Genomic DNA, 25,512 nt, shown 5'->3' with positions numbered 1-25,512 from the left:
ATTCAAAAGAAATACAAAGCTCCGGAACAAGATCCTTTATTCCTGCGGAAGGATCCGCCACAGGACTCTGTGATCTTAGCCGCAGCCAGAAAAACACACTCTGTGGCATCATCTTCCACAGTCCCCCCAGATAAGGAGAGCAGACACCTAGACTCTCTGGGGAGAAAGATGTGCGGTACGGCGGCATCTACTATGAAGGTCTCCAGCGCCTCAGCACTTCTGGGCAGATATGACCGCTCTCTGTGGGACTCACTCCACAGATTTACAGAAAAGTTGCCCAGGGAAGATAGACAGGACTTCCAGGAAATCTTGCAGGAAGGGGGCCTAGTATCTAACCAGGTCATCAGCGCGGCGGCGGACGGGGCGGATTTGGCTGCGCATGGGTATGCGCACGGAATCTGCGCTAGGAGGTTTTCCTGGCTACGGCTCACGGGTCTGAAACAGGAAGCACAGCAGCGCATTTTGAACCTCCCATTCAGCGGGAGTTCGTTGTTCGGTACCCACGCGGATGAAGAGATGGCCCGAATGAAAACGGAAGTCGACACGATGAGGGCAGTGGGCCTGGAACGTAAAAAAGACTTCAGGCGGAGGTACAGGCCGTATGACAGACGACCATTCCAGCAGAGGGTTCAAACCCCTCACTGGTCTCAGAGGCCACAACAACGACAGGGACGTCCCCTGTTTCAGGCACGTAGACCCACAAGAGACCGAGGGGCAAGTAGACCTCAACAGTCTACAGCAAAGACACCATCAAAGCAATGAGGCATTGCTTCCCTCAGCACTGTGCACCACTCCGGTGGGGGGAAGTGTTACGCATCATCTTCGCGAGTGGCACTCCATCACAAAAGACAAATGGGTGCTCAATATTGTCGAACATGGCTATTCTCTCCTTTTCAAAAAACCTCCTCCACACTTGCCGCCAGCAAGGTGTTTTCCTTCTCATCTCAGCCTGCTACGCAAGGAAGTTCTCGCACTCCTACAAAAGAAAGCTGTAGAAAAGGTTCCTCCGGCACAAAAAGGAAAAGGGGTGTACTCCCGTTACTTTCTGGTGGCGAAAAAAGGTCAACAGGGCCTCTTCAGGCCAATTCTGGACTTACGGCTCCTGAACAAGTACATAAGAAAACAAAAGTTCAGGATGCTAGCCCTTCACCAGATTGTCCCGCAACTGCATCAGGGAGACTGGATGTGCTCCATCGACCTACAGGATGCATATTTTCACATCCCAATAGCAAGCAAACATCGGAAATTTTTACGTTTCCAGATAGCGTCACAGCACTACCAATTCAGAGTCCTTCCATTCGGCCTGAAGTCTGCACCCCGAGTCTTTTCAAAATGTGTAGCAGTGGTAGCGGCACACCTTCGAAGACAAAAAATATTCGTCTACCCCTACCTGGACGACTGGCTAGTGAAGGCCTCATCTCCGGATCAGGCGAGAAAACATCGAGATATCGTTCTAAGAACTTTCGAGTCTCTAGGTCTTCAAATCAACCACGACAAGTCAACCTTGATTCCAACACAAAACCTCCACTACCTGGGAGCGATACTAAACACAGAGCTCCAAAGAGTGTATCCTTCGGAGGAACGACTTTTATCAATCCACAGGAAGTGTCAACAACTATTAACAGCCGATGCACCTACAGCTCGTCAGGTGACATCGCTTCTGGGCTCCATGGCTTCATGCATCTTCATTGTCCCGAATGCCAGGCTACGCATGAGGCCCCTTCAGGAGGCATTAGAGAACAATTGGAGCCAAAAGACTGGTCACTGGAAGGACAGAGTTCGACTACCAGCAGTGGCTTTTCAATCACTACAATGGTGGATGCACAGACCTCACCTGTCGATAGGTTCTCCGTTTCACCAGACAATTCCAGTCGACACTCTGGTAACGGATGCGTCTCTTCAGGGTTGGGGTGCTCATCTGGGTTCCTTCCAAGCTCAGGGTCTGTGGTCCGACAAGGAAAAGAACTATCACATAAATCTACTGGAACTCAGAGCAGTCCATCTGGCTCTCAAATCTTTCTCTCCATTGGTTCAGGGGAAATCTATCCTAATTCAGACAGACAATACAACCACAATGTATTACCTGAACAAACAGGGGGGAACAAGATCACTACCTCTGTCTCGAGAATCCCAAACGATATGGCATTGGCTCCTGGCCAGGGGACTGTCTATCACAGCGGTACACCTGCCAGGTCAGCAAAACGTAGAGGCAGATTTCCTGAGCAGACATCTGGAAGACGCGCACGACTGGGTCCTACACGACGAAGTCGTCGAGGACATCTTCGGTCAATGGGGTCGACCCCAGTTGGATCTCTTTGCAGACGAAACAAACAAGAAATGCCCAGACTTCGCATCCAGGTTCTGCCGTCCGGGATCTCAAGGGAATGCCCTGTTGATCAACTGGTCAGGGACATTTCTCTACGCCTTTCCACCGATTCCCCTCATACCGGCAGTAATCAACAAATTTTACAACTCCAGAACCAGAATGATTCTGATAGCGCCACAATGGCCCCGCCAATTCTGGTACACGGACCTACTCAACTTATCGGAAAGACCTCACAGGAGGTTGCCGTGCATACCGGATCTCCTGAGCAGAATGGAAGGCAGAATCCTACATCCCAACCTTCCCTCTCTGAGCTTGACAGCATGGCTCCTGAATTCCTACAGTATGGGCACCTAGGGCTCTCACAGGAGTGCATGAGCATCTTGAAAGAGTCAAAACGACCTTCCACGCGGCGTTCTTACGCTTTTAAGTGGAAGAGATTTTACATCTGGTGCTCTCAACAAGGTATAAATCCCATACGAGCTCAGGAGGACGTCATACTGTCCTATTTACTTCATCTGGCGAAGTCTGGTCTGCAGGTATCTTCTATTAAGGTTCATTTGTCTGCAATTACAGCGTATCGTAAGTCGCCTTCTCAGGAATCCTTCTTTACGATACCTGTAGTCAAGGATTTTTTAGAAGGCTTAAAAAAGGTTTTTCCTCCCATTCGGAGACCTTCTCCTCCATGGGAACTGAATGTAGTCCTGTCAAAACTTATGGGCCCTCCTTTTGAACCTATCCACAAGGCCTCTTTACAGCACCTTACGTGGAAGACGGCTTTTTTGGTGGCCATTTCTTCAGCGAGGAGGGTCAGCGAAATTCAGGCTCTGTCTTGCAGAGAACCGTACACGGTTTTTCACGATAATAGAGTGGTTCTGCGAACTCACCCATCTTTCCTTCCGAAGGTGGTGTCAGAATTCCATATCAATCAGACTATATCTTTACCGACTTTCTTTCCCAAGCCGGAGACTCCGGCTGAGAAAGCATTGCACTCTTTAGACTTGAAAAGAGTGCTGAAATTCTATTTGGACAAAACAAAACCGATTAGACATTCTAACCATTTGTTTCTAAATTATGGTCATTTAAGAACAGGAGAGGCAGCGTCTAAACGAACGATATCAAGATGGATTGTGTCTTGTATTGTTAACTGTTACCAACTGGCTAATAAGAGATTACTGGCTAGGCCAAAAGCGCATTCCACAAGGGGAAAAGCGGCTACTGCTGCCCTCCTTAACAATGTACCAATTTCCGAGATTTGTAAGGCTGCTACATGGAAGTCTGTGCATACCTTTACTAAGCATTACTGTTTAGACTCGGATGCAAGAGCGGATGCCCAGGTGGGGCAGGCCTCTCTTAGAAATCTATTTGCATGAATATATATCTTTTCCTGCACTTCTTTCAGACAGTCCGCAGGGTTTAGGGATGGGCTTGCTAATCTATTCAATGTTTATGACTATTGATGAGGATCCCCTGGAAGAGAAGGATAAGTTACTTACCTGTAAATCCTAGTTCTCTTCCAGGGGTATCCTCATCAAAGTCATAAACAACCCACCCTCCTCCCCGGACTCAAGTCTCCTGGAAGTGCAGGACAGATTATCTTTCTGATCAGTTACACAGATTATCACCGTAAAAAAGTACTGACCTAACTGTGAACCAACTGTCACCTTCCCTTCACCCCTGAGGCATGGTGGGATACTGGAGGTGCTCAGGGTCTTAAAGGCACGGTGCCAAAGTTTTTATGATTCTCCTGTGTTAACCTGCATGCAGCCTATTGGCTAAGAATGCTTCATTGTTTTTCAATGTAGTTTTTTCTATTTTTCTCTGCTATTTACTGCTGTTTACTTCCCTAAGTCCAGTTTTTGGGGGCTTAGGTAGATATTTATGATCTATTGTGATTTTATAATATATAAAAAAAAAAAAATAAAAAAAAACTTGCATAGAAATAAAGCATTTTAGCCTATTTATGATTATAGCCTGCATTGCTGTTTTACACATGATAATATGTATGTATTTTATATATATGCTCCGGGGTCCCCGCACAAGGGCGGGAATATTCAATGTTTATGACTTTGATGAGGATACCCCTGGAAGAGAACTAGGATTTACAGGTAAGTAACTTATCCGTCTGTACATAGGTTGCTTTACAAAATTCTTTTTCATTTGCAAAAAGTCTATGCACAATTTACAACCACTTTTTGCCAGCGGATATTTGAGACATCAGTGTAAGATGAGCGCTTTAAAATGTATAGTTGTAGACTATACATAGTGCAAACCTTTTTAGCATGCTTCCATTAGAAGGATGCATTCCAGAACAAAGTTGAAGCCCTTAAATCACCTCTCAAAAAGAATAATCCTTCGTCACCATAAAGCCGAACATGATTCAATAATTAAAGCTATATACTGGCTCCCTAGCAGCTTTTAGGTTTGCTGATTAACCAGTTGCTCAGATTTTGTAACAGCCAAATTGTATTGATTTCCAATGGAAAGAACACACAATTAATTCCACATGTCTATTTAATAGGCACAGAGTTAGGTGATGCTCCTCCAGATGCCATATCCAGCTTATAGTATTACCACCATTTGCCCCTGTTTTCTGCCCGTGTTGCTGAGGACATCCGCATGCTCTGTAAATGGGTCGTTCTTGGTGGATGCACCTGTCCACACTACTTCTCCACTCCACCATCGAAGGGGCACCAGAGATTTCCACTCGCAGGCAATGTCCGAGTTCACCACCAGTGTCGTCACCCTAACAAAGGATGCCCAATCTCCACCCCCCACCCCCAACATCCTCCATTAGGCGTAGCAGTGCAATTCGGGGGTTAAGGTCAGTCGGACGATCCAAAACGAAATAAAGCTCCTTTCCTATCCCCTCCCAAAAAGGAGCTTGGACCGGGCAAGTCCATACAATATGAAAGAAATCAGCTTGTATCAGTGAGCATCTCACACACCAAGCCTGAGGAACTCTGCCAGTTCGATGTAGTTGTCAAGGGTAGGGGGGCTCAGATAAGTGAGGTGTGCAGAAGCAAGCGGGGATAGCCAATTCTTTAGGAGCTGTTCCTGCCTCACACCAGTCATTGTCTTCAAGGCCTCCCACCCATACTCCCAAACTCCGGTGCCAGTTTGACAAGCAGTCTGGATCATTAAGGACTAGGGAGCATACCGCCTTTGCCCAGCCTTCCCATCAAGAGTTTGGCCGCAAGAGGATTAAGCTCTGGGATGTGAGTACCTCCGGGAAAAGTGTTCTGACAGGGCATGCATGGTACAGCTGCAGATAGCGATAACATTGTGTGTGGGAAAGTCAATATTGTTCCTGCATTTCCTGGAATGACATCAGGGCATCATCTCACCAGATGTCTTCCAGGTGGGTAATTCCTATTTTGTCCCATTGTGCGAAGCCTTTTAGACTTGCTGTGTGATTCAGCCATGTTCCCTGCCACAGTGGGGTAATTCCAGTGAGTCTGCAGTCCCATTTAATAAAACAAAACACTGCCCTCCATCAGAATAGGGTCACTTGGGTGCAGTCAGGAAGTGCTTGGGGCAACAGACAGCAGGCCCAGGGGACCACCAAAGCCTAGTAGGTTCATTTCTGCTTGATAAGTAGAGTCGTCCCATCCTCCATTTAACCAGTCATCTATTGACACAACTTGAGCAGCTAAGTAATAGCCGTACAAGTCCTCCATTCCCAGCCCCTCATCACAGGGAGAGTGTCTGCCATTAACAAAGGGCAATCGGTGGGGACCTCCTGCTCTGAGAAAGGTGGCTATTTTCAAAGCCATTGTCTGAAACCAGCACCTCAGAATCATATGAGGCAGATTTGTGAGAACATATAGGAAACAATGCTATGCGCCCCAAGGGATTGAATTGTAGTCTGCTCCACTGCTGCACGTTCGTATTGATCCCGGTCACAAGGGGCTGCAAGTTAAGACTCTAAGCCAGCATTGCGAGACGGGAGTCATAAATGCCTAGGTTTTTAAAGGAGAGGTGGCATAATGGGATCCTGGGACACCAAGAATGTCCGCCTGCATCACCTTCGACTGGCACAAGCAGGGATTTAGCTTCATTGACCCGAAGCCCAGAGTCCCCTTTATAGAGACGGTGAATCTCTAAACATCAAGGGCCCCAGTATAATGGGTCCTCGAGGAAAGCAGATCGCGCACAGGACTGCATGCTCCTCCTGGCCCTCTTCCCAGGACCATTTCCACACTCAGGCATTGCATCAGAGGAGACGTGCCAGAGATTCAGTCACCAAGGTGGATAGGAGAGGGGAGAAGGGGACAGCCCTGGAAGAGCCAAATCAGACTTTTATTTAACCCCTTCGCTGCCAGGCCTTTTCCCCCTCCTGTGCCAGGCCTTTCTTTTGGCTATTTGGGGCAGTTTGCGCTTAGGCCCTCATAACTTTTTGTCCAGATAAGCTAGCCAAGCCAAATTTGCGTCCTTTTCTTCCAACATCCTAGGGATTCTAGAGGTACCCAGACTTTGTGGGTTCCCCTGAAGGAGGCCAAGAAATTAGCCAAAATACAGTGAAAATGTCATTGTTTTTTTTTTTTAAAATGGGAAAAAGTGGCTGCAGAAGAAGGCTTGTGTTTTTTTCCCTGAAAATGGCATCAACAAAGGGTTTGCGGTGCTAAAATCACCAGCTTCCCAGCTTTCAGGAACAGGCAGACTTGAATCAGAAAACCCAATTTTTCAACACAAATTTGGCATTTTACTGGGACATATCCCATTTGTAAAAAATGTTGTGCTTTCAGCCTCCTTCCAGTCAGTGACAGAAATAGGCGTGAAACAATGCTGGATCCCAGAAACCTAAACATTTTTGAAAAGTAGACAAAATTCTGAATTCAGCAATGGGTCATTTGTGTAGATCCTACAAGGGTTTCCTACAGAAAATAACAACTGAAAAAGAAAAATATTGAAATTGAGGTAAAAAAAACAGCAATTTTTCTCTACGTTTTACTCTGTAACTTTTTCCTGCAATGTCAGATTTTCGAAAGCAATATACCGTTACGTCTGCTGGACTCCTGTGGTTGCGCGGATATATAGGGCTTGTAGGTTCATCAAGAACCCAAGATACCCAGAGCCAATAAATGACCTGCACCCTGCAGTGCGTTTTCATTCTATACCGGGTATACAGCAATTCATTTGCTGAGATATAGTCAAAAATAGCTATCAAGAAAACCTTTGTATTTCCAAAATGGGCACAAGATAAGGTGTTGAGGAGCAGTGGTTATTTGCACATCTCTGAATTCCGGGGTGACCATACTAGCATGTGAATTACAGGGCATTTCTCAAATAGATGTCTTTTTTACACACTCTCTTATGATTGGAAGGAAAAAATGTAGAGAAAGACAAGAGGCAATAACACTTGTTTTGCTAATCTATGTTCCCCCAAGTCTCCCGATAAAAATGATACCTCACTTGTGTGGGTAGGCCCAGCGCCCGCGACAGGAAACGCCCCAAAACGCAACGTGGACACATCACATTTTTTTAAAGAAAACAGAGGTGTTTTTTGCAAAGTGCCTTCCTGTAGATTTTGGCCTCTAGCTCAGCCGGCACCTAGGGAAACCTACCAAACCTGTGCATTTTTGAAAACTAGAGACCTAGGGGAATCCAAGATGGGGTGACTTGTGGGGCTCTGACCAGGTTTTGTTACCCAGAATCCTTTGCAAACCTCAAAAATGGCTAAAAAAAACACATTTTCCTCACATTTTGGTGACAGAAAGTTCTGGAATCAGAGAGGAGCCACAAATTCCCTTCCACCCAGCGTTCCCCCAAGTCTCCCGATACAAATGATAACTCACTTGTGTGGGTAGGCCTAGCGCCCGCGACAGGAAATGCCCCAAAACGCAACGTGGACACATCACATTTTTTCATAGAAAACAGTGCCTACCTGTGGATTTTGGCCTGTAGCTCAGCCGGCACCTGGGGAAACCTAGCAAACCAGCGCATTTTTGAAAACAAGAAACCCAGGGGAATCCAAGATGGGGTGACTTGCGGGGCTCTGAACAGGTTCTGTTACCCAGAATCCTTTGCAAACATCAAAATTTGGCCCAAAAAACACTTTTTCCTCTCATTTCGGTGACAGAAAGTTCTTGAATCTGAGAGGAGCCACAAATTTCCTTCTACCCAGCGTTCCCCTAAGTCTCTCGATAAAAATGGTACCGCACTTCTGTGGGTAGGCCTAGCGCCCACGAAAGGAAATGGCCCAAAACACATTGTGGACACAACATATTTTTTCACAGAAAACAGAGGTGTTTTTTGCAAAGTGCCTAGCTGTGGATTTTGGCCTCTAGCTCAGCCGGGGGGGGGGGGGGGGGGGGGCTCTGGAGAAATGTCTTAAATAAATTTGACCCCCCCCCCCACAAACCCCCCTGCCCGGGAGCAACCCTTGCCTACGGGGTCGCTCCCCCTGCGTGACATTGGCGCCAAAAAAAAAAAATCCCCGGTGTCTAGTGGTTTCTGCCTCCCTTGAGGGCAGAAATGGCTTAAAATAAATTCCCCCCACCCCCGGGAGTGACCCTTGCCTACGGGGTCACTCCCCTTGCGTGACATTGGTGCAAAAAAACAAATCCCTGGTGCCTAGTGGTTTCTGCACCCTTGTGGGCAGATTGACCTAAAAGGGTGGGCAGAAATGGTCTAAATACAATTTGCCCCCCAGGGGAGCGACCCTTGCCTAATGGGTCGCTCCCCATCTCTAAAAAAAACAAACAGAAAAAAAACACAATTTTTTTTTTGCCCTGGCGCCTAGAGGTTTCTGCCCCTAGGGGGTGCAGAAATGACCTAAAATAAATTTGCCCTCCTAACCCCCACCCCCTCCCCCAGGAGCGACCCTTGCCTACAGGGTCGCTCCCCCTGCGTGACATTGGTGCCAAAAAAAAAATCCCCGGTGCCTAGTGGTTTCTGTCCCCTTGGGGGCCGATTGGCCTCATCAAAATAGGCCAATCTGCCCCCAAGGGGGGCAGAAATGGCCTAAATATAATTTGCCCCCCAGGGGAGCGACCCTTGCCTAAGGGGTCGCTCCCCTTGCGTGAAATTCACGAAAACAAAAAAAACTCCCTGGTGTCTAGTGGTTTCTGCCCCCTTTGGGGGCAGATTGGCCTCATCAAAATAGGCCAATCTGCCCCCAACGGGGGCAGAAATGGCCTAAATATAATTTGCCCCCTAGGGGAGCGACCCTTGCCTAAGGGGTCGCTCCCCACCTAAAAAAAACAAATAGGAAAAAAAAATAATGATCCCTGGTGCCCTAGAGGTTTCTGCCCCCCCCGGGGGCAGAAAAGGCCTTCCCAAAAAATGCCCCCCCCCTTGGGAGCGACCCTTGCTCAAGGGGACGCTCACTTATGTCCATAACTAACACAAAAAAAAATCCCTGGTGTCTAGTGGGGTTTTAGAAGCCGGATTGCTTGCCCTGGGAGAGACTTCAAAGGGAAGGAAATACATTTCCTTCCCTTTGAAGCCTCTCCGGGCCTCCCCCACGTGATTGAAATGCTGCGCAATGGGGGAGACCCTGTGACTAATCAGCGCGCGCTCGTGCGCTGACGTCACGGGGTGGGGGGTGGAAGGGGAAGGGCTTCCCCTTCCATCCCCGCCTTAGGGGGGGTGGGTGGGGTGCACGGGGGAGGGGGGCGCTAGAACTAGGTCACCTCGTCCAAGGCACAGAACAGGTTAATAATTCAAATTTTACTAAATTCTGTAATAGTATTACCTGTTTAGTATGCTAAATGGCAAACCAGTGAAGCAGGAAACACATTATAAAGGATCAATTTATTATTTTTCAGTTGAATTCATAGCTTAAAGTAAAATATTTTGCAGTAAGCGCACACTTTTGCTTTATTGAAAAGTGCCTTATGCACACCAAAACACTTTTCTATCTCTATGCTATATATATATATATATATATATATATATATATATATATATATAATGCCCCTAATAAAGAGTAATGTTTTATAATTTTTTACAGGCTGGAAGTGATGGAGAAAGCATTGGAAATTGTCCCTTTTCTCAAAGACTGTTCATGATCCTCTGGCTTAAAGGAGTTGTTTTTAATGTTACTACAGTGGATCTTAAGAGGTAAGAAAAACTTTTAATACAAGATTTTTTCCCTGCTCACTCGTTTGGAACTTTTGTAGACCTATATATTTGTTCTTTTCATCCTACCAATTTTTTTCATTGTCATCTTTGGAAGCACAATTGTACATTTGAGAATATACAGCATGTGAGCGTAGACAAATTAAGACAAGCTGTCAGGCAAAATTAATTATTAAATAAACTGAAGTTTTTCTGTGTGAAATGTCTTATTTTTTTTAAGGGTCTTAGTGTACCAATGAGATAATTTTAATACCCCGCTCCTTCGCTTGCGGTCTCTCTCATATATATATATATATATATATATATATATATATATATATATATATATATATAATATAGGTATAGATATCAATACCACAAAAATTATGTAAAATGTTTACAATATTATGTCATTGATGCAGTTAAAAAACATTTAAGAGATGGGAAGCAAGATATATTATCAACCTAAATTCCAAGTCACCAGATGATTCTAATCTTGAGGAAGAACTCTATACATGTTTTGCAATTTAACCTGCATTGTTTCCTTAACTTGGTTAGTAGATATTACCTGTTATAGTTGAGAAGTGAGAAGACAAGGGTTTTGATTTTGTAACTTTGTAAGTTTTAATCTTTGACTTTATCTATTGAAATAATTGTCCTTTATTTTGGGTTGACGTACTTCTGAATGACCAGATAACTGATGTTTTACAGGGCGTGTCCAGGGTGACAATGACACCAATGAATAATGTCCTTACACTAAGATTTCTAAATTTAAAAAGTGTTTGCTCACTTGAGCTCAGTTGTGTCCGATGAAGAGGTGAATAATACTTCTCCAGTATTGGATCTTTCATAGATTCACATGCTTGAATCATCCCCGTCGTCGAGGTGGGAGCCTCACGGTAAACCCAAATACATAAAGCAGTAAGTCAGTAAAAGTAAAACCAGTAGGCCCTAGTAGGCCTCATAGGGTATTTTACAGTCTATCCACTTTGTTTTGTGAAAAAGACCCAAACTTCAGTATCAAGCAATCAGGATTCAGCCCCTCCCAAACACTCCCAACAGAGGCTGAATTCCCTCAGATTTTCTAGTAGGAGAGTGAAGTTTAATATCTGTATAATAGGGGAGCCTCTGAGGGGAGGAGGGTGGGTCGCATGTGAATCTATGAAAGATACCAATACTGGAGAACTGCAGTTACAGGTAAGTAACTAATTTTCTTCTCCAGTATTGAATCTTTCATAGATTCACATGCTTGAATCAGAATAACGAGCAGTAATGTCTTCTTAATTAGTGAATTTCATTGACTGTAATTTTGTCGGAATTTTATAAGTGATGTGAATCACTTTAGTTCAGCTTTAAAATCCACGTAAAGATCTATATATCAAAACATACATATATATACATATATATCCATAGACATCCGAATAGAAGAGCAATAAAAGCTGTGTGGCAGAAATTTTTGACACAATTTGTTTTGTTATTATTGTGAAGTCTACTACAAGTTAACGCAGTATAACAAAGTGAACAATCCAAAGCACAAAATTAGAGTAAAACACACCGTAGCTAGTAATGAGAATAAGAACCAATAACGAACATACCTCGAGTTCCTGGGGCCTTGGAAGGTGAAGCTGGCAGACCAAGACTGAAAATCCACACACAGACCGCCGTGCGGGGAAAATATTGACGCACCTTCGGAGACATGGCTGAAAAACAACACAGTGCCGGCTTTGCGTCAGAAATCGCCGCTCCACCTGCATTGCAGCTGGAAAATCAATGCACGTAGCTGGAACAACGACGCACAACACCCACTGACAGATGCTGATAACGTTGCAACCCACATTGCGCATTTTTGCTAATACTGTTCAGCAAGATTTTTACCACAAACCTTGCTGGGTGCGGAAAAACCACGCACCTCCTGCCCAGACCCGAGTGCTGCCCGGATCGATGAATCGCTTCCCTGCGGGGAGGAAAAACAACGCACATCGACCTGACCGGAAAAGGAGAAACAACGCACGGTTTCGCTTGCGGGTGAGAAATCGACGCACAGCGTACCTTGTTGGACGTCCACTCACCCGTGCATGTTATTTTGACCCTACCCATGTACTTTTCACTGCTAACAGTGTTTTACCTGTTTTCTCACGGATTTAAGACTCTTTTTGATTTTTAATTAATAACTTGACTTGTTTATGTTGGATTTTTGTCGTTTTGGCCTTGTTTTGTTTAGATAAATATTTTCTATTTTTCTAAACCTGTGTTGTCATTTTGTAGTGTTTTCATTGAGTTACTGTGTGTGTTGGTACAAATACTTTCACCTAGCACTCTGGAGTTAAGCCTGCCTGCTCGTGGCAAGCTACCAAGGGGGTTAGCGAGGGTTAGCTGAGGGTGATTCTCCTTTACCCTGACTAGAGTGAGCGTCCTTGCTTGGACAGGGGGTTAACCTGACTGCCAACCAAAGACCCCATTTCTAGCACTCCCTCTTTGCATAATGAATGGGTGAGTGCCTTTTGTTACCTGGCTTCATGATCTAACGTTGTCAGATAAGGTATAGAAATTGATAGATTAGTGTCATTCAAGAGCTTGTAGTTTGCTTTATGGCAGAAAAAGGCACATGCGAGACAAGATGCTAATACAAAGCTGCTAATAGCATGTGCTGTTGTGCATGAACCTAAGCTGAGAATTTGAGAGGTGAGTCCCTAGTTTCACTGTCTGTACTTTTTCTCATTGGAAGACGCAACTTGTGCTCTAGAGAGACTGAATCCATGTGTTTATTGTTTACATATTTGATTGGGTCCTTTAACCCCTACTCTGCCAGGCCTTTTTTCCCCTCGGTGCAAGGCCTTTTTTTGGCTATTTGGGGCAGTTCGCGCTTAGGCCCTCATAACTTTTGTCCACATAAGCTACCCACGCCAAATTTCCAACATCCTAAGGATTCTAGAGATACCCAGAGTTTGTGGGTTCCCCTGAAGGAGACCAAGAAATTAGCCAAAATACAGCAAAAAAAGTTGCCTTTTTAAAAACAAAGAGGGAAAAAAGGGCTGCAGAAGAAGACTTATTCCCCCCCCCCCCCGAAAATTGCATCAACAAAGCATTTGGGGTGCTAAAATCACCATCTTCTCAGCTTTCAGGAACAGGCAGACTTGAATCCGAAAACAACATTTTTCAACACAATTTTGGCATTTTACTGGGACTTACCCCATGTTGCTATATTTTGTGCTTTTAGCCTCCTTCCAGTTAGTAACAGGAATGGGTGTGAAACCAATGCTGGATCCCGGAAAGCAAAAGATTTCTGAAAAGTAGTCAACATTCTGAATTCAGCAAGGGGTCATTTGTGCAGATCCTACAAGGTTTTCCTACAAAAAATAACAGCTGAAATAAAAATATATTGAAATTGAGGTAAAAAAACAGCAGTTTTTCTCTGCGTTTTACTCTGTAACTTTTTCTTGCGATGTCAGATTTTTTAAAGCAATATACCGTTATGTCTGCTGGACACTTCTGGTTGGTGGGATCAATAGGGCTTGTAGGTTCATCAAGAACCCTAGGTCCCTAGAGCCAATAAATGAGCTGCACCTTGCAATGGGTTTTCATTGTATACCGGGTATACAACAATTCATTTTTTGAAATATAAAGAGTGAAAAATAGGTATCAAGGAAACCTTTGTATTTCCAAAATGGGCACAAGATAAGGTCTTGAGAAGCAGTGGTTATTTGTACATCTCTGAATTCCGGGGTGCCCATACTAGCATGTGAATTATAGGGAACTTCCCAAATAGATGTCTTTTTTACACAGTGTCCTACATTTGGAAGGAAAAAATATAGAGCAAGACAAGGGGCTGTAACACTTGTTTTTCCATTCTGTGTTCCCCCACGCCTCCCGATTAAAATGGTACCTCACTTGCGTGGGTAGGCCTAATGCCCGCAACATGGACACATCACATTTTTACATTGAAAACTGACGTGTTTTTGGGAAAGTGACTAGCTGTGCATTTTGATCTCAGGCTCAGCCGGCACCTAGGAAAACCTACCAAACTATTTTTGAAAACTAGACACTTAGGGGAATCCTGGATGGGGTGACTTGTGGGGCTCTCACCAGGTTCTGTTACCCAGAATCCTTGGCAAACCTCAAAACTTGGCCAAGACAAACACTTTTTCCTCACATTTTGGTGACAGAAAGTTCTGGAATCTGAGAGGAGGCACAAATTTCCTTCCACTGAGCGTTCCCCCAAGTCTCCAGAGAAAAATGGTACCTCACTTGTGTGGATAGGCCTAGTGCCCGAGAAAGAAAATGCCCCAAAACACTATCTGGACACATCAAAATGATCAAATACAAAACTACCTGTTTTTGGTTTTGTGTGTTTGGGGGGGAGGAAGGGCACCTGCGTTTTTGGTGCTGGGCTCAGCAGCCATATAGGGAAACCTACCAAACCCAAACATTTCTGAAACTAGACACCCAATGGAGTCCAGGGAGGTGTGACTTGCGTCGATCCCCCAGTGTTTTTTCACCCAGGATCCTCAGCAAAGCTCAAATTTAGCAAAACAATACATTTTTCCTACATTTCTGTGTGGGATAACCGCACAGAGACAATTTTCCTACCACCCACTGTTCCCCTTTGTCTCCCGATAAAAATGATACCTCACTTGTGTAGGTGGGCCAAGTGCCTGTGACAGGGAAGAGCCAAAAACATGTCGACATTGAGGGGGAACCAGAGCGGATCTAAAAGGCCAGTTTGAAAAAAAGTATTTTTAGGCTGACAAGTGGGGCAGAATTTTTATCGGTATAGCTGCAACAATGCTGGGTGGTAGGAATTTTGTGGATTCCTGCAGATTCCGGAAGGTTCCATCACAAAAATGTGGGAAAAATGTGTGATTTTCAGCAAAATTGCAGGTTTACAGGGCATTGTGGGTAAGAAAATGGTGGAGGGTGCATGTGAAGCACACCACCCTGGACTCACCCAGGTATTTAGTTTTCAGATGTGTCTAGGTCTTGTGGATTTTACTACATGGCAGTGTCCCAAAGTCCAAAAAGTGCAGTACTCGCCATTCCAAGTGTGAAGATTTTGAGAGTTAGCCAAGCTCTCATGGCCCAAATGTAAAACCAAAACCCAAAATAATCAAATGTCCTCTTGCTTGCCGTGGGATAACATGTTTTAGTGTGCAGGGGAGAACTGAAAGACTGTTGCCCCCTTCAGTTGGGGTGGGGGCATAACCATGCCCATACTGGTTGGCCCACTATTTTTTTTTTTTTTTAATTCCCTGGCATCTAGTAGGTTTCCTGCCCCCACAGGGAGTAGATCGGGGGTAATTGCCCCATCTGCCCACTGTTGGGCTGAACAGCTTTGTCCCCATTTATTTGGGGTGGGGGTATGGCCATATCCCCATCCCCTTTTTTTAAATAATTCTTCTATGGTGTCTAGTTGGGTTTCTGCCCCCCAATGAGCCTGGGGCAGAAATGGCCTAAAAACAATTTGCCCCCCTTAGGATCGACCTTTTCCAAAGGGGTCGCTCCCCTTATGCCAGTTTCAGTAAAAAAAACAAAAAAAAAATCCCTGGTGTCTAGTGGCGTCTGACATCATCAGATGTCACTGGGGGGAGGGGGTCGCGGGTGGAAGGGAAAGCGAGACCCCTTCCTTCCCTGACGAGGGTGTGGGTGGGAGGCCCGTGGGGTGAGCACTAATGCTCCCTCCCTGGGCCCAGTGCAGGATGAGCTGGTCTCGTCCCTGGCACATGGGAACCGTGGCTGAGGGCGAGACCAGCTCATCCAAGGCACCGTAGGGGTTAATATGGATTTTTGGCATGCTTTTATCTCCCTGAATGTTCTGTGATTCTTTCCCTAACAAAATAACAAAATATTTCTTTGCACCTTTTATGTTTACACAGACACCCTTGGGATAGTATGCACTATTTATTGTGGGCAGTAGTAGCATTAAAGTTAGCAGTACTAAATATTGTTCTATTTTACGGGATTGTCTTCAATAGTCGTATGCACTGAGATAGTGTGTGTATATATATATATATATATATATATATATATATATATGTGTGTGTGTGTGTGTGTGTGTGTGTGTGTGTGTACGTACATACATGTTACTAATAAAAAATACAAATAAACTATACCCTGAGGACTTGGCCCACCTGGGGCTTAAAAAAAAGACGATCCGCAGATCAACTGCGACTCCCGCTGTATTTTTTATTTAAAAAAATGCTTTTTTAGCCCTGTGGGGGAGGGGAGTCTCTCTGGGACCCCACCACCAGAGCTAAGGGGTCAGGGTGTCTCTACCCTGGCCCCTTTTCTTTTTTAGTTTTTTACATTTTTGTCTGGGTCTTGGCTCATACCGAGTCCCAGCATGGCTGCCAACACTTCCTTATTGAAGTGTTGACAGCCAGTCAGATCTCAACACTTCCTTTTTGTATTTATAGGGAGACAAATCCTTTGTGTCCCTATAAATACAAATTTGGCTTTTCTTTAATTTCTCAAAAACTACTGAACAGATTGACACCAAATAACAACAAGCATTTGCAATGCAATAGTTCTCGGGTTAGGTCGAGTTAGAGCTATTAGCATTGTAAATTCTTAACTGGACATTTCTTGCCACATAAATTGAGAATGAAAAGTAAAACAGTTTACATAAGCAAGCTGATTCCAAGCGCACGGGCGCCATAAGCATGAGCACAAAGGAGAAACACAAAAGGTAAAAGAAGTTTGCTTGCAGTCAAATGTATCGTCAGATGTGCAATTATCCTTGGAACATGGTCGAGGGCCAAGGTGATAACAAAACTGCTCCAAGGAGGGATAAACGTAAAGCATTTACTTATGATAAAGGATTTTTGAAAGGCAAGCCCATGAACAAGTGATACTGATGGGCATGCGGTGGGCGTCGTTAAAAGCACACAGAGATTATAACAGGCCAGAGCGCTTGCGCGCTTGTTCTAAAAAGTGCTCTTTCTGGTCCAAGAGCTAACTTTCTGCCATATTTGGTGTAATTCTGTTCAGTGGATTTGGCGCCAACAATTTTTCCTATGGGAATTAACATTGTAAACCCTCAAAATGTTACTTATCCTTTATCTCAGCCCCTGCTTGATGGATCACCCCGAAACTTTCCAGACAGCAGCACACGTGACTGTCTAATTTTTTGGGAAATTTTCATGAAGATTCGTCAAGCTGCACAAAGATATAGACAAGTGAAAAACAGCCTTTTGTATAGAAACTAGGTCCTGACTATAACTTCCTCAAAGTGACCGCTACTAGGTAATATGTGTGTGTGTGTGTATGTGCATTCTTATATATATATAAAGTCTCCTAGTGGCGTTTGGCACTAGGTAGTTAAAATTAGGATTCCTTTTCCATTAGAAAATAGTTTTTTTGTGTTGCTAATAACTTTGGTGCTACATTTTGACTAGTTTATGCAAGGAAAGTTTCAGGGTGATCAGTCAGGCGTGGGAAAAAGGTGGGGTTCCAAATATGCAAAATCCCCATGCATTTTCTGTAGATTTCTTTTTAAAGATAGACCACTGCAAAAACTGCTTACACCAAATTCAGCAGAAAGTTAGATCTTGGACCATAGATTGTGCTTTTTGTGATTTAGTGTAAATCTGTTCAGTAGTTTTTGAGAAATTAAGGTTAAAAAATTGTATTTTTGGGCAATTTGGTTCGTGAGAGTCTCTGAAACTCTTGTGGGAGCGCCAGTTTAAAACCAGAGTGTTCTGATGGCCCAGGGAGCTTTATTTCCCTTGAGCCATCTCTCTATTGTGGCAGTCAGATTCCCACGAGAGCGAGCACTCTGGTTGGCTGCCAGCAACTTGAGAAAAATGTTTCTGGCAGCCTTAACAGGGTGGGCAGAGGCCATGGAGGCCCAGGAGCTCGCCCCAAGGCCCCCAATTACAGTATGGTGAATGCCCTGGCTGGACACCAGGCGTCCACATTTTGTTGCGCTGGGCCATGGGACAGAGTCCGCGCAGCCCCTTTTCCCCTCAAAATAACAGTCCCTGGTGAATGGGGTCCTTTGGGCCAAAATAGACCCGGGGGAGAGGAGGCCACAGGCGCCGCTCTCCCCTCCAAAACGTTAATGTTGCCATTGATGAATTCACCCAAGTATAATGTTGCTTTAGCTTATATTGTCGTCTGTGAATTCCTGAGATTTTTTTAAACGAAAACAGATATTTTAATCATACCTAACTATAACGTTACTTTAACCTTTGTTTTTTTCCAGAGAAAATATATATGTATATGTTTGATGGCATGTGTAGCTTCCGCCATCTAGTGTTGGGCTCGGAGTGTTACAAGTTGTTTTTCTTCGAAGAAGTCTTTTCGGAGTCACGGGATCGAGTGGGCACCGACTCCTTTGTTAGATTGTTTTCTTTCTGCTGGCGGGTTCAGACGTGTTTCCTTTCGCTCCAAGATTTTCGATTCTGAAACTTTAGATAACTTTCTTTGACCGTCGGTATTGTTTCCATCTATAGTCGATCCGCTAGTACCATTGAAAACCAGATTTAACCCTCTTGGGCGCGAGATCTCAAACCACTAAATCTATATATCCTGTCAGAACACTTTCACAAGGTTACTCTGCAGGACGTCATTCCACTACTACAAAAACTGCATGACTTCATTGGATCTCAAAGATGCGTATTTTCATATTCCCATCCATCCAGCTCACAGAAAGTACCTAAGGTTTGTGACAGTGGGAAAACACTACCAATTCAAAGTTCTGCCATTAGGCATAACAACAGCTCCAAGAGTATTCACAAAATGTCTGGCGGTAGTAGCAGCTTACCTAAGAAGACAACACATACATGTCTTTCCTTATCAAGACGATTAAAATCAAGCAATATTATACAATATCAACAACACACTCAATGCTCAGTAGAAACACTACCTACATTAGGGTTTACTCTCAATTACCAAAAATCACATCTTCAGCCAGCACAGGTTCAACCTTACCTAGGTGGTTTTCTCAATACACAAAAAGCCTATCCAAATACACAAAGAATACAAGCTTTCTAAAATCTCGTACCACAAATGCAGCCAAATGAACAATATACAGTAAGATTTATCATGAAACTATTGGGAATTATGGCATCCTTCAAGCAATAGTACCACAAGCAATAATGGTCTCAAGCACAATGTCAGTTGCAAGATCTAGTGTTAGACTGCTAAACGCACAAGTCCCTTCAATGGTGGAATTTCAGCAATTTAATGAAGGGGTGGTAATTTCGGGACCCTGTGACTCAGACCACAATAACAACAGATGCATCAGTGAAAGGTTGGGGAGCTCATCTCAACAACCTTACCATACAAAGGGAATGGGATTCAAAACAGTTAAATTATTACATAAACCATTTAGAATTAGTAGCTGTGTTCCTTGCCCTAAAAGCGTTTCAACCACTTCTCAAACACAAGACTGTCTTGATAAAAACAGACAACATGACAACCATGTATTATCAAAAGAAACAAGGCGGGACACATTCAACTCAACTGTCCCTTCTAGCCCAAACAATATGGAAATGGGCAATTCACAAACCCATTCACTTACTAGCAGAATACATTCCAGGAATACACAATCAGCCAGCGCATCCCTTAAGCAGAACACACCAACATATACACAAATGGGAGATTCACTCTCAGGTACTTCAAAAGTACTTTCAAAAGTGGGGGACACCAGAGACAGATCTATGCGCAACAAGCGAAAACGCAAAATGCCAATACTTTGCATCCAGACACCCACACCCTCTGTCCAAGGGCAATGCTCTATGGCTCAACTAGTCAGAGATATTTGCTTACGCTTTTCCCCCTCTCCCTCTACTTCCATTTCTGGTAAACAAACTGTGTCAAACCTCTCTCACCATGTTACTCATAGCCCCCACATGGGCACGACAACATTGGTACACCACACTCCTAGACCTGTCAGTAGTACCTCACTGCAAACTTCCAAACAGACCGGATTTGTTAACACAAAAGAAAGGACAAATCAGACATCCCTGTCCCAGTGCTCTCAACTTAGTGATTTGGCTCCTGAAGTCATAGAATTTAGATACTTGCAACTTCCATAAGAATGTATGGAAGTTCTCAAACAAGCACGCAAGCCTACAACTAGACAATGCTATGCTAACAAGTGGAAACAATTTGTTTATTTCTGTCAATCCAAAACTACTGGCCCACTTACAGCATCAGTACAAGATATTTTATGCTACCTACTTCATTTACAACAGTCAAATTTAGCTTTCTCATCTATTACAATTCATCTTACTGCCATATCACCATACTTGCAAACTATACAACATACCTCTCTCTTTAGGGTTCCAGTTATTAAAGCCTTCATGGTAGGACTAAAACGTATTTTTCCACTGAGAACACCATTAGTTCCTGCTTGGAATCTGAATATCGTGCTCACAAGACTAATGGGCCCACCTTTTGAACCCATGCATTCGTGTGAGATTCAATTTCTAACTTGGAAAGTTGCTTTCTTAGTAGCGATTACTTCATTAAGAAGAGTTAGTGAAATACAGGCACTCACTCTCGGGGAACCTTTTTTCCAAGTACACAAGCATAAAGTTGTACTTAGAACTAATCCAAATTTTTTGCCAACAGTTGTATCACTTTTTCACATAAACCAAACAGTGGAATTGCCAGTCTTCTTCCCACAGCCAGATTCAACTGCAGAAAGAGCCATTCACACTCTCGACCTTGAAAGAGCTCTAATGTATAATGGGGATAGAACAAAAGAGTTTAGAAAAACTAAACAGCTTTTCGTTGCCTTTCAACAACCACATAAAAGTAATCCTATCTCTAAACAAGGATTAGCTAGATGGATTGTTAAATGTATTCAAATATGTTACGTTGAGGCAAATCCACAACTTTTAACAACACCTAAAGCTCATTCCACTAAGAAAAAAGGTACTTCTATGGCATTTTAAAAAAAACATGCCAATGGCAGACATATGCAAAGCTGCCACATGGTCTACGCCACATACATTTTCAAAGCATTATTGTGTGGATGTATTTTCAAAGCAACCAGGCCAATGTTGGTCAAGCTGTCCTAAAAACATTCTACAGGCTAGCCACTGCATTATTTTGGGGAGAGCAACTGCTTTTTAGTCTATGCATAGCATGTGTATCTGCAGCTACACATGCCATTGAACGGAAAATGTCACTTACCTAGTGTACATCTGTTCGTGGCATGTAGTGCTGCAGATTCACATGCACCCTCCCTCCTCCCCGGAAGCCTGTAGTAGTTGCAGTTTCTTATTTGTACATATGTATATACATTTACATTTGCATGGGCATCTATTTTACTTATTACTTTTATAGCACATTTACATTCTTTCACTCTATCACTCCTTCCTACACCCTTTTGTGGGAAAACAGTCTAACAGAGGAGTCGATGCCCATGTGCAGTGTGACCGAGAGGAGGAGTCACTCGATCCCGTGACTCCGAAAAAGACTTCTTCGAAGAAAAACAACTTGTAACACTCCGAGCCCAACAGTAGATGGTGGAAACAATGCATAGCATGTGAATCTGCAGCACTACATGCCATGAACAGATGTACACTAGGTAAGCGACATTTTCCATATTTATTTGTGTGTGTGTGTGTGTGTGTGTGTGTGTGTGTGTGTGTGTGTGTATATATATATATATATATATATACACACACACACACGCATATTCACACACACACACACACAACTTTGAGAGTCGACGGTTGCCACATGTGATGTCAAAGCGCATGTGAATGGAAAGAGCTTCATGGAAAAGTCTACGCATTATTGGTAAAGAAACTACAACCAAGGTCATACAAAAAGGTACTGAGCTGCTCCGCAAAATAAAGTTATACAATATACAGAGCGTTAATGCTAAAGACGGATTCAGCCAGGTTTACAAAGCACAGTTAAAGACAATTATCAAACATCAAATATCTCTAAAGGCAGATCAGCCGGGTGTAAAACAATACAAACTGAAGTATACAAAGAATAAAGTAAAGGACTTACCAAGCCCGCTAAAGAAAGTCACTTCATTACGGCCGATGCTGTGCCCAAGAAGAAGCACAGGGTTGTGCTAAAAGAGCAGTCTGTTTTTCCAGCAGCCAGAAACTCGGCAGAAGGCTGTTCTGCCAATTAACCCATCAAGGACCGACCCTGAGGCCGGCACATCGCTGGGCCATGGCTGGGGCTTGAATGGAAGAGAGTCTGATTTCCACTCAGGGAGGCCAGGGAAAGCGCTGCTCTTGACATCAGTAAGTTCCATACTAGTTTACAATGCTGCCGCCTTCCTCAAACCACCACCACCATTCGACATTGCCAAAAAGCAAACATTGGCGATAGATGGACTGCATGGATGGACATTTGAAGATGTCATCGATGCACTTGAAGAGACTGTTAACAGGAAGATTATCAAATATCTAAAAAATCTTGCTGGTGATGGTGTGAAAGACAATACATCCTGCAACCTGTTGTGAATGTATTTAACTATAGCAATTATATATTGGGTTTTGGAGCTACACAGAAGGAGCGTGATAGATCCCTCCCACAAGTATGTCAGTTACTCAGTGATGCTGGTTTGGCTTTAAATGCTGACAAGTGTGAGTTCAATAAAACACAATTTAAATTCTTTATCCACATATTTTCTGATAAGGGCATGCCGCCTGATCCTACAAAAGTACAAGCTTTAACAAATGCTGGACCTGGAGAAAGAGCTAAAAAATTAGACTTCGTGGGAAGAAAAGTGTGTGGCATTTCAGCAGTGACCATGAAGACAGCAATTGCCTCAGTCCTCTTTGGCAGGTCTGACCAATATGAGGACATAGGGTGTAATATGTGGTGTGGTTGTGCAACCTCACAGTTTAGATCTGGTAGGTTTTGTTTGTCAAACCTTCAGCTCGACCTGGGTAGCTGTGGCTCTGAGCAGCAAGTCTTATGCAAAGGAACAAGTGTAAAGCATTTAAACAACACCAAAACAATTAAAGAAGAAAATTACCAGACACAAAAGAAACCTGACACCTATTTATAAAAGTTGACTGTATTTTTAGACACAACTACAAAAAAGATCCAGCTGAGGGTTTTGGAGGTATAGAAGTTACAAGATAAAGTAAATCAAAACATTTCATTGAACCCCAAATAAGCATGGGCAAATTCAACAAATTTGACACTTAAAAACATTTTCACCAAAAAGTTGGGCTATTTGTATTGTGGTCACTTAGTCGCTGTAGGTGACCAACTCCAGCAGGGAGCCATTCGGGGGGGGTGAGCAAGGTCCTCAGAAACAGTTACCTCAGCAGGTGAAGCAGTCCTCAGTCAGTTCCAGGCACATCATAGTGGATTCCTATGGAAGTGGCTCTGAAGCAAGAAGTGAGGATGCTGAAGAAGCCCAAGGATGCTGTGGATGTGATCAACAGGGGTGTGTCTTCTTGCAGCTACTCCTTGGTCCATGAAGGATGTGAGGCCTTTCTGGTCATGGGCCCAACAACTGTTGAAGTCCTCCTGGTGTCGGTGGATGTCCAGTCACCACTGAACTACCAGTCACCCGGTAACACGGTCACAGCCAGATCCTTCCCTGGGCAATTACTCGGCTTCTGGGTCACCAAGCTGCACTCGGACGATCCTCCTAGACTCAGTGAACTCAGGTGCAACCTTTGGTGTCGAGTCCTGGTCCCTGGTGCTGCAAGGGGGTGGTTGGCAGCAGTCTGAAGATTCTGGGCTCCCAACTTGCCTCAGAAGATTCTAGGCTACCAGCGTGCCCAAGCAGGCTTCTTAGCAGTTGTAGCCCTGTGCTGTGAACAGGAAGTCAGCCAATTGACACTTCCAGTCTCTTTGCTTTGTCTGTGCTTGGGAGATGAGTTTTGTGCAAGCAGGACATAGCAGGCACCGTCCCCATTCCTAGCTAGCTGTGAGGTTCAGCAGGTGTAGTCCTCACCGGTGCAGCCTCCCTTTTTGGTTCCATGGTGCAGCAGGGCAGTCCTTTGTTTCTTTATTGAATCAAGGTGTGAATTCTGGGGTGCCCTATTTATGCTCAGAAAGTGCTGTCTAGGTAGACACAGTCGGTAGGTAATGAGCTACTAGGTTCCCTCCCTCCTAATGACCACTTCCTGGAAAGTGGGCATCTGGCTAGCTCAAAATGCTCCTTCTTTTCCACTCCCACCATGGCAGAGCCCCTCTGTGGATGTCCAACCCAGAGATGTGGCTACCAAGTGGGCTACACGGCCCAGGAGAACCAGTTTGGCAACTGGTTTCCCTGTTCCTTCACAGGTACCAGCTAGTTTGCCTAAACAATGGGGCTGCCCCTCTCCAGTATTCTCCACTTGCTGTTCAGAGGTAAAATATATGTTATGCCCGTGAAATATGGTGTACTCTGTCTTAGAGCTTGGTAGGCCTGCCAAAGGGGTGACTTACATGTACTGCAGCGGGAGGATTGACTTTGCCATTGGTTTAAAGGGTGAAATCAGGCTAGCAATTTAAAGTTGCTCTTCCAGTCTGCAGTGGCGGACTGGGAGACTCGTTTTAACTGGGTTACCCCCAGGATGGCACAACCAGTGCTACAGTCCCTGGGGTGACTCCCTAACTTACATGCCATATACTAAGTACCATATACTAGGAACTTACAAGCAAGTTAGGCTATGTCAATTGGGTATAGCCAATACAACATACATGTTTTGGGGTCATGGCACTAGCACTGAGATCTGATTAGCAGACCTCAGTACACTTTCAAAGTTGATAAACCAGCAGCATCAGCACAACACCTGAGGGTGTCCATACAAAAAGTGGCATTTCCTTACAATTGGTCACTTTGGGATTCAGGCAAGCTATTTCCCTATTACGTACCAAGAGAATGGCATGAGGATTTTATGGAAATTCTCCACAAATGCAAGATGGTATTGAATCAAAGTATCCATGTGTATGCACACAAATCAAATATTGCTGCTTATGAGTATTTTCATGGTCTGGCTGTGAGGTGATCTTCCTGGTTGTGAGAGTCACAAGTCTCAAACCTGAGATAAAATAAATGACTCTCAGCCTTCTCTTTTCAGGCTTTTAATAAAAGGATACCAAAAATTTAGAAAAATCCATTAAGAGGAACCGGAGATATGAAAAAACACCAAACTGACAACAATTCAATGATGGGAATCAGAGACATGAACATTTAAAGT

At 44.1% G+C, this 25,512-nt stretch overlaps 1 protein-coding gene across 1 annotated transcript in view; it reads left to right on the top strand.

Moving 5' to 3' along the window:
- The window catches only part of CLIC4 (chloride intracellular channel 4), a 312,082-nt gene that overhangs the window by 83,999 nt on the left and 202,571 nt on the right, over window positions 1-25,512 (top strand). Inside the window, exon 2 of the mRNA XM_069223930.1 lies at window positions 10,281-10,390. Within this exon, the coding sequence (XP_069080031.1) occupies window positions 10,281-10,390 (110 nt within the window). The remainder of the gene's footprint in view (window positions 1-10,280; window positions 10,391-25,512) is intronic.

The sequence above is a fragment of the Pleurodeles waltl genome, chromosome 3_1 (assembly GCF_031143425.1).
Source record: "Pleurodeles waltl isolate 20211129_DDA chromosome 3_1, aPleWal1.hap1.20221129, whole genome shotgun sequence".
Lineage (NCBI taxonomy): Eukaryota > Metazoa > Chordata > Amphibia > Caudata > Salamandridae > Pleurodeles > Pleurodeles waltl.
The sequence above is the reverse complement of the archived record's forward strand: the minus strand, read 5'-3'. Positions and strand labels throughout refer to the sequence as shown.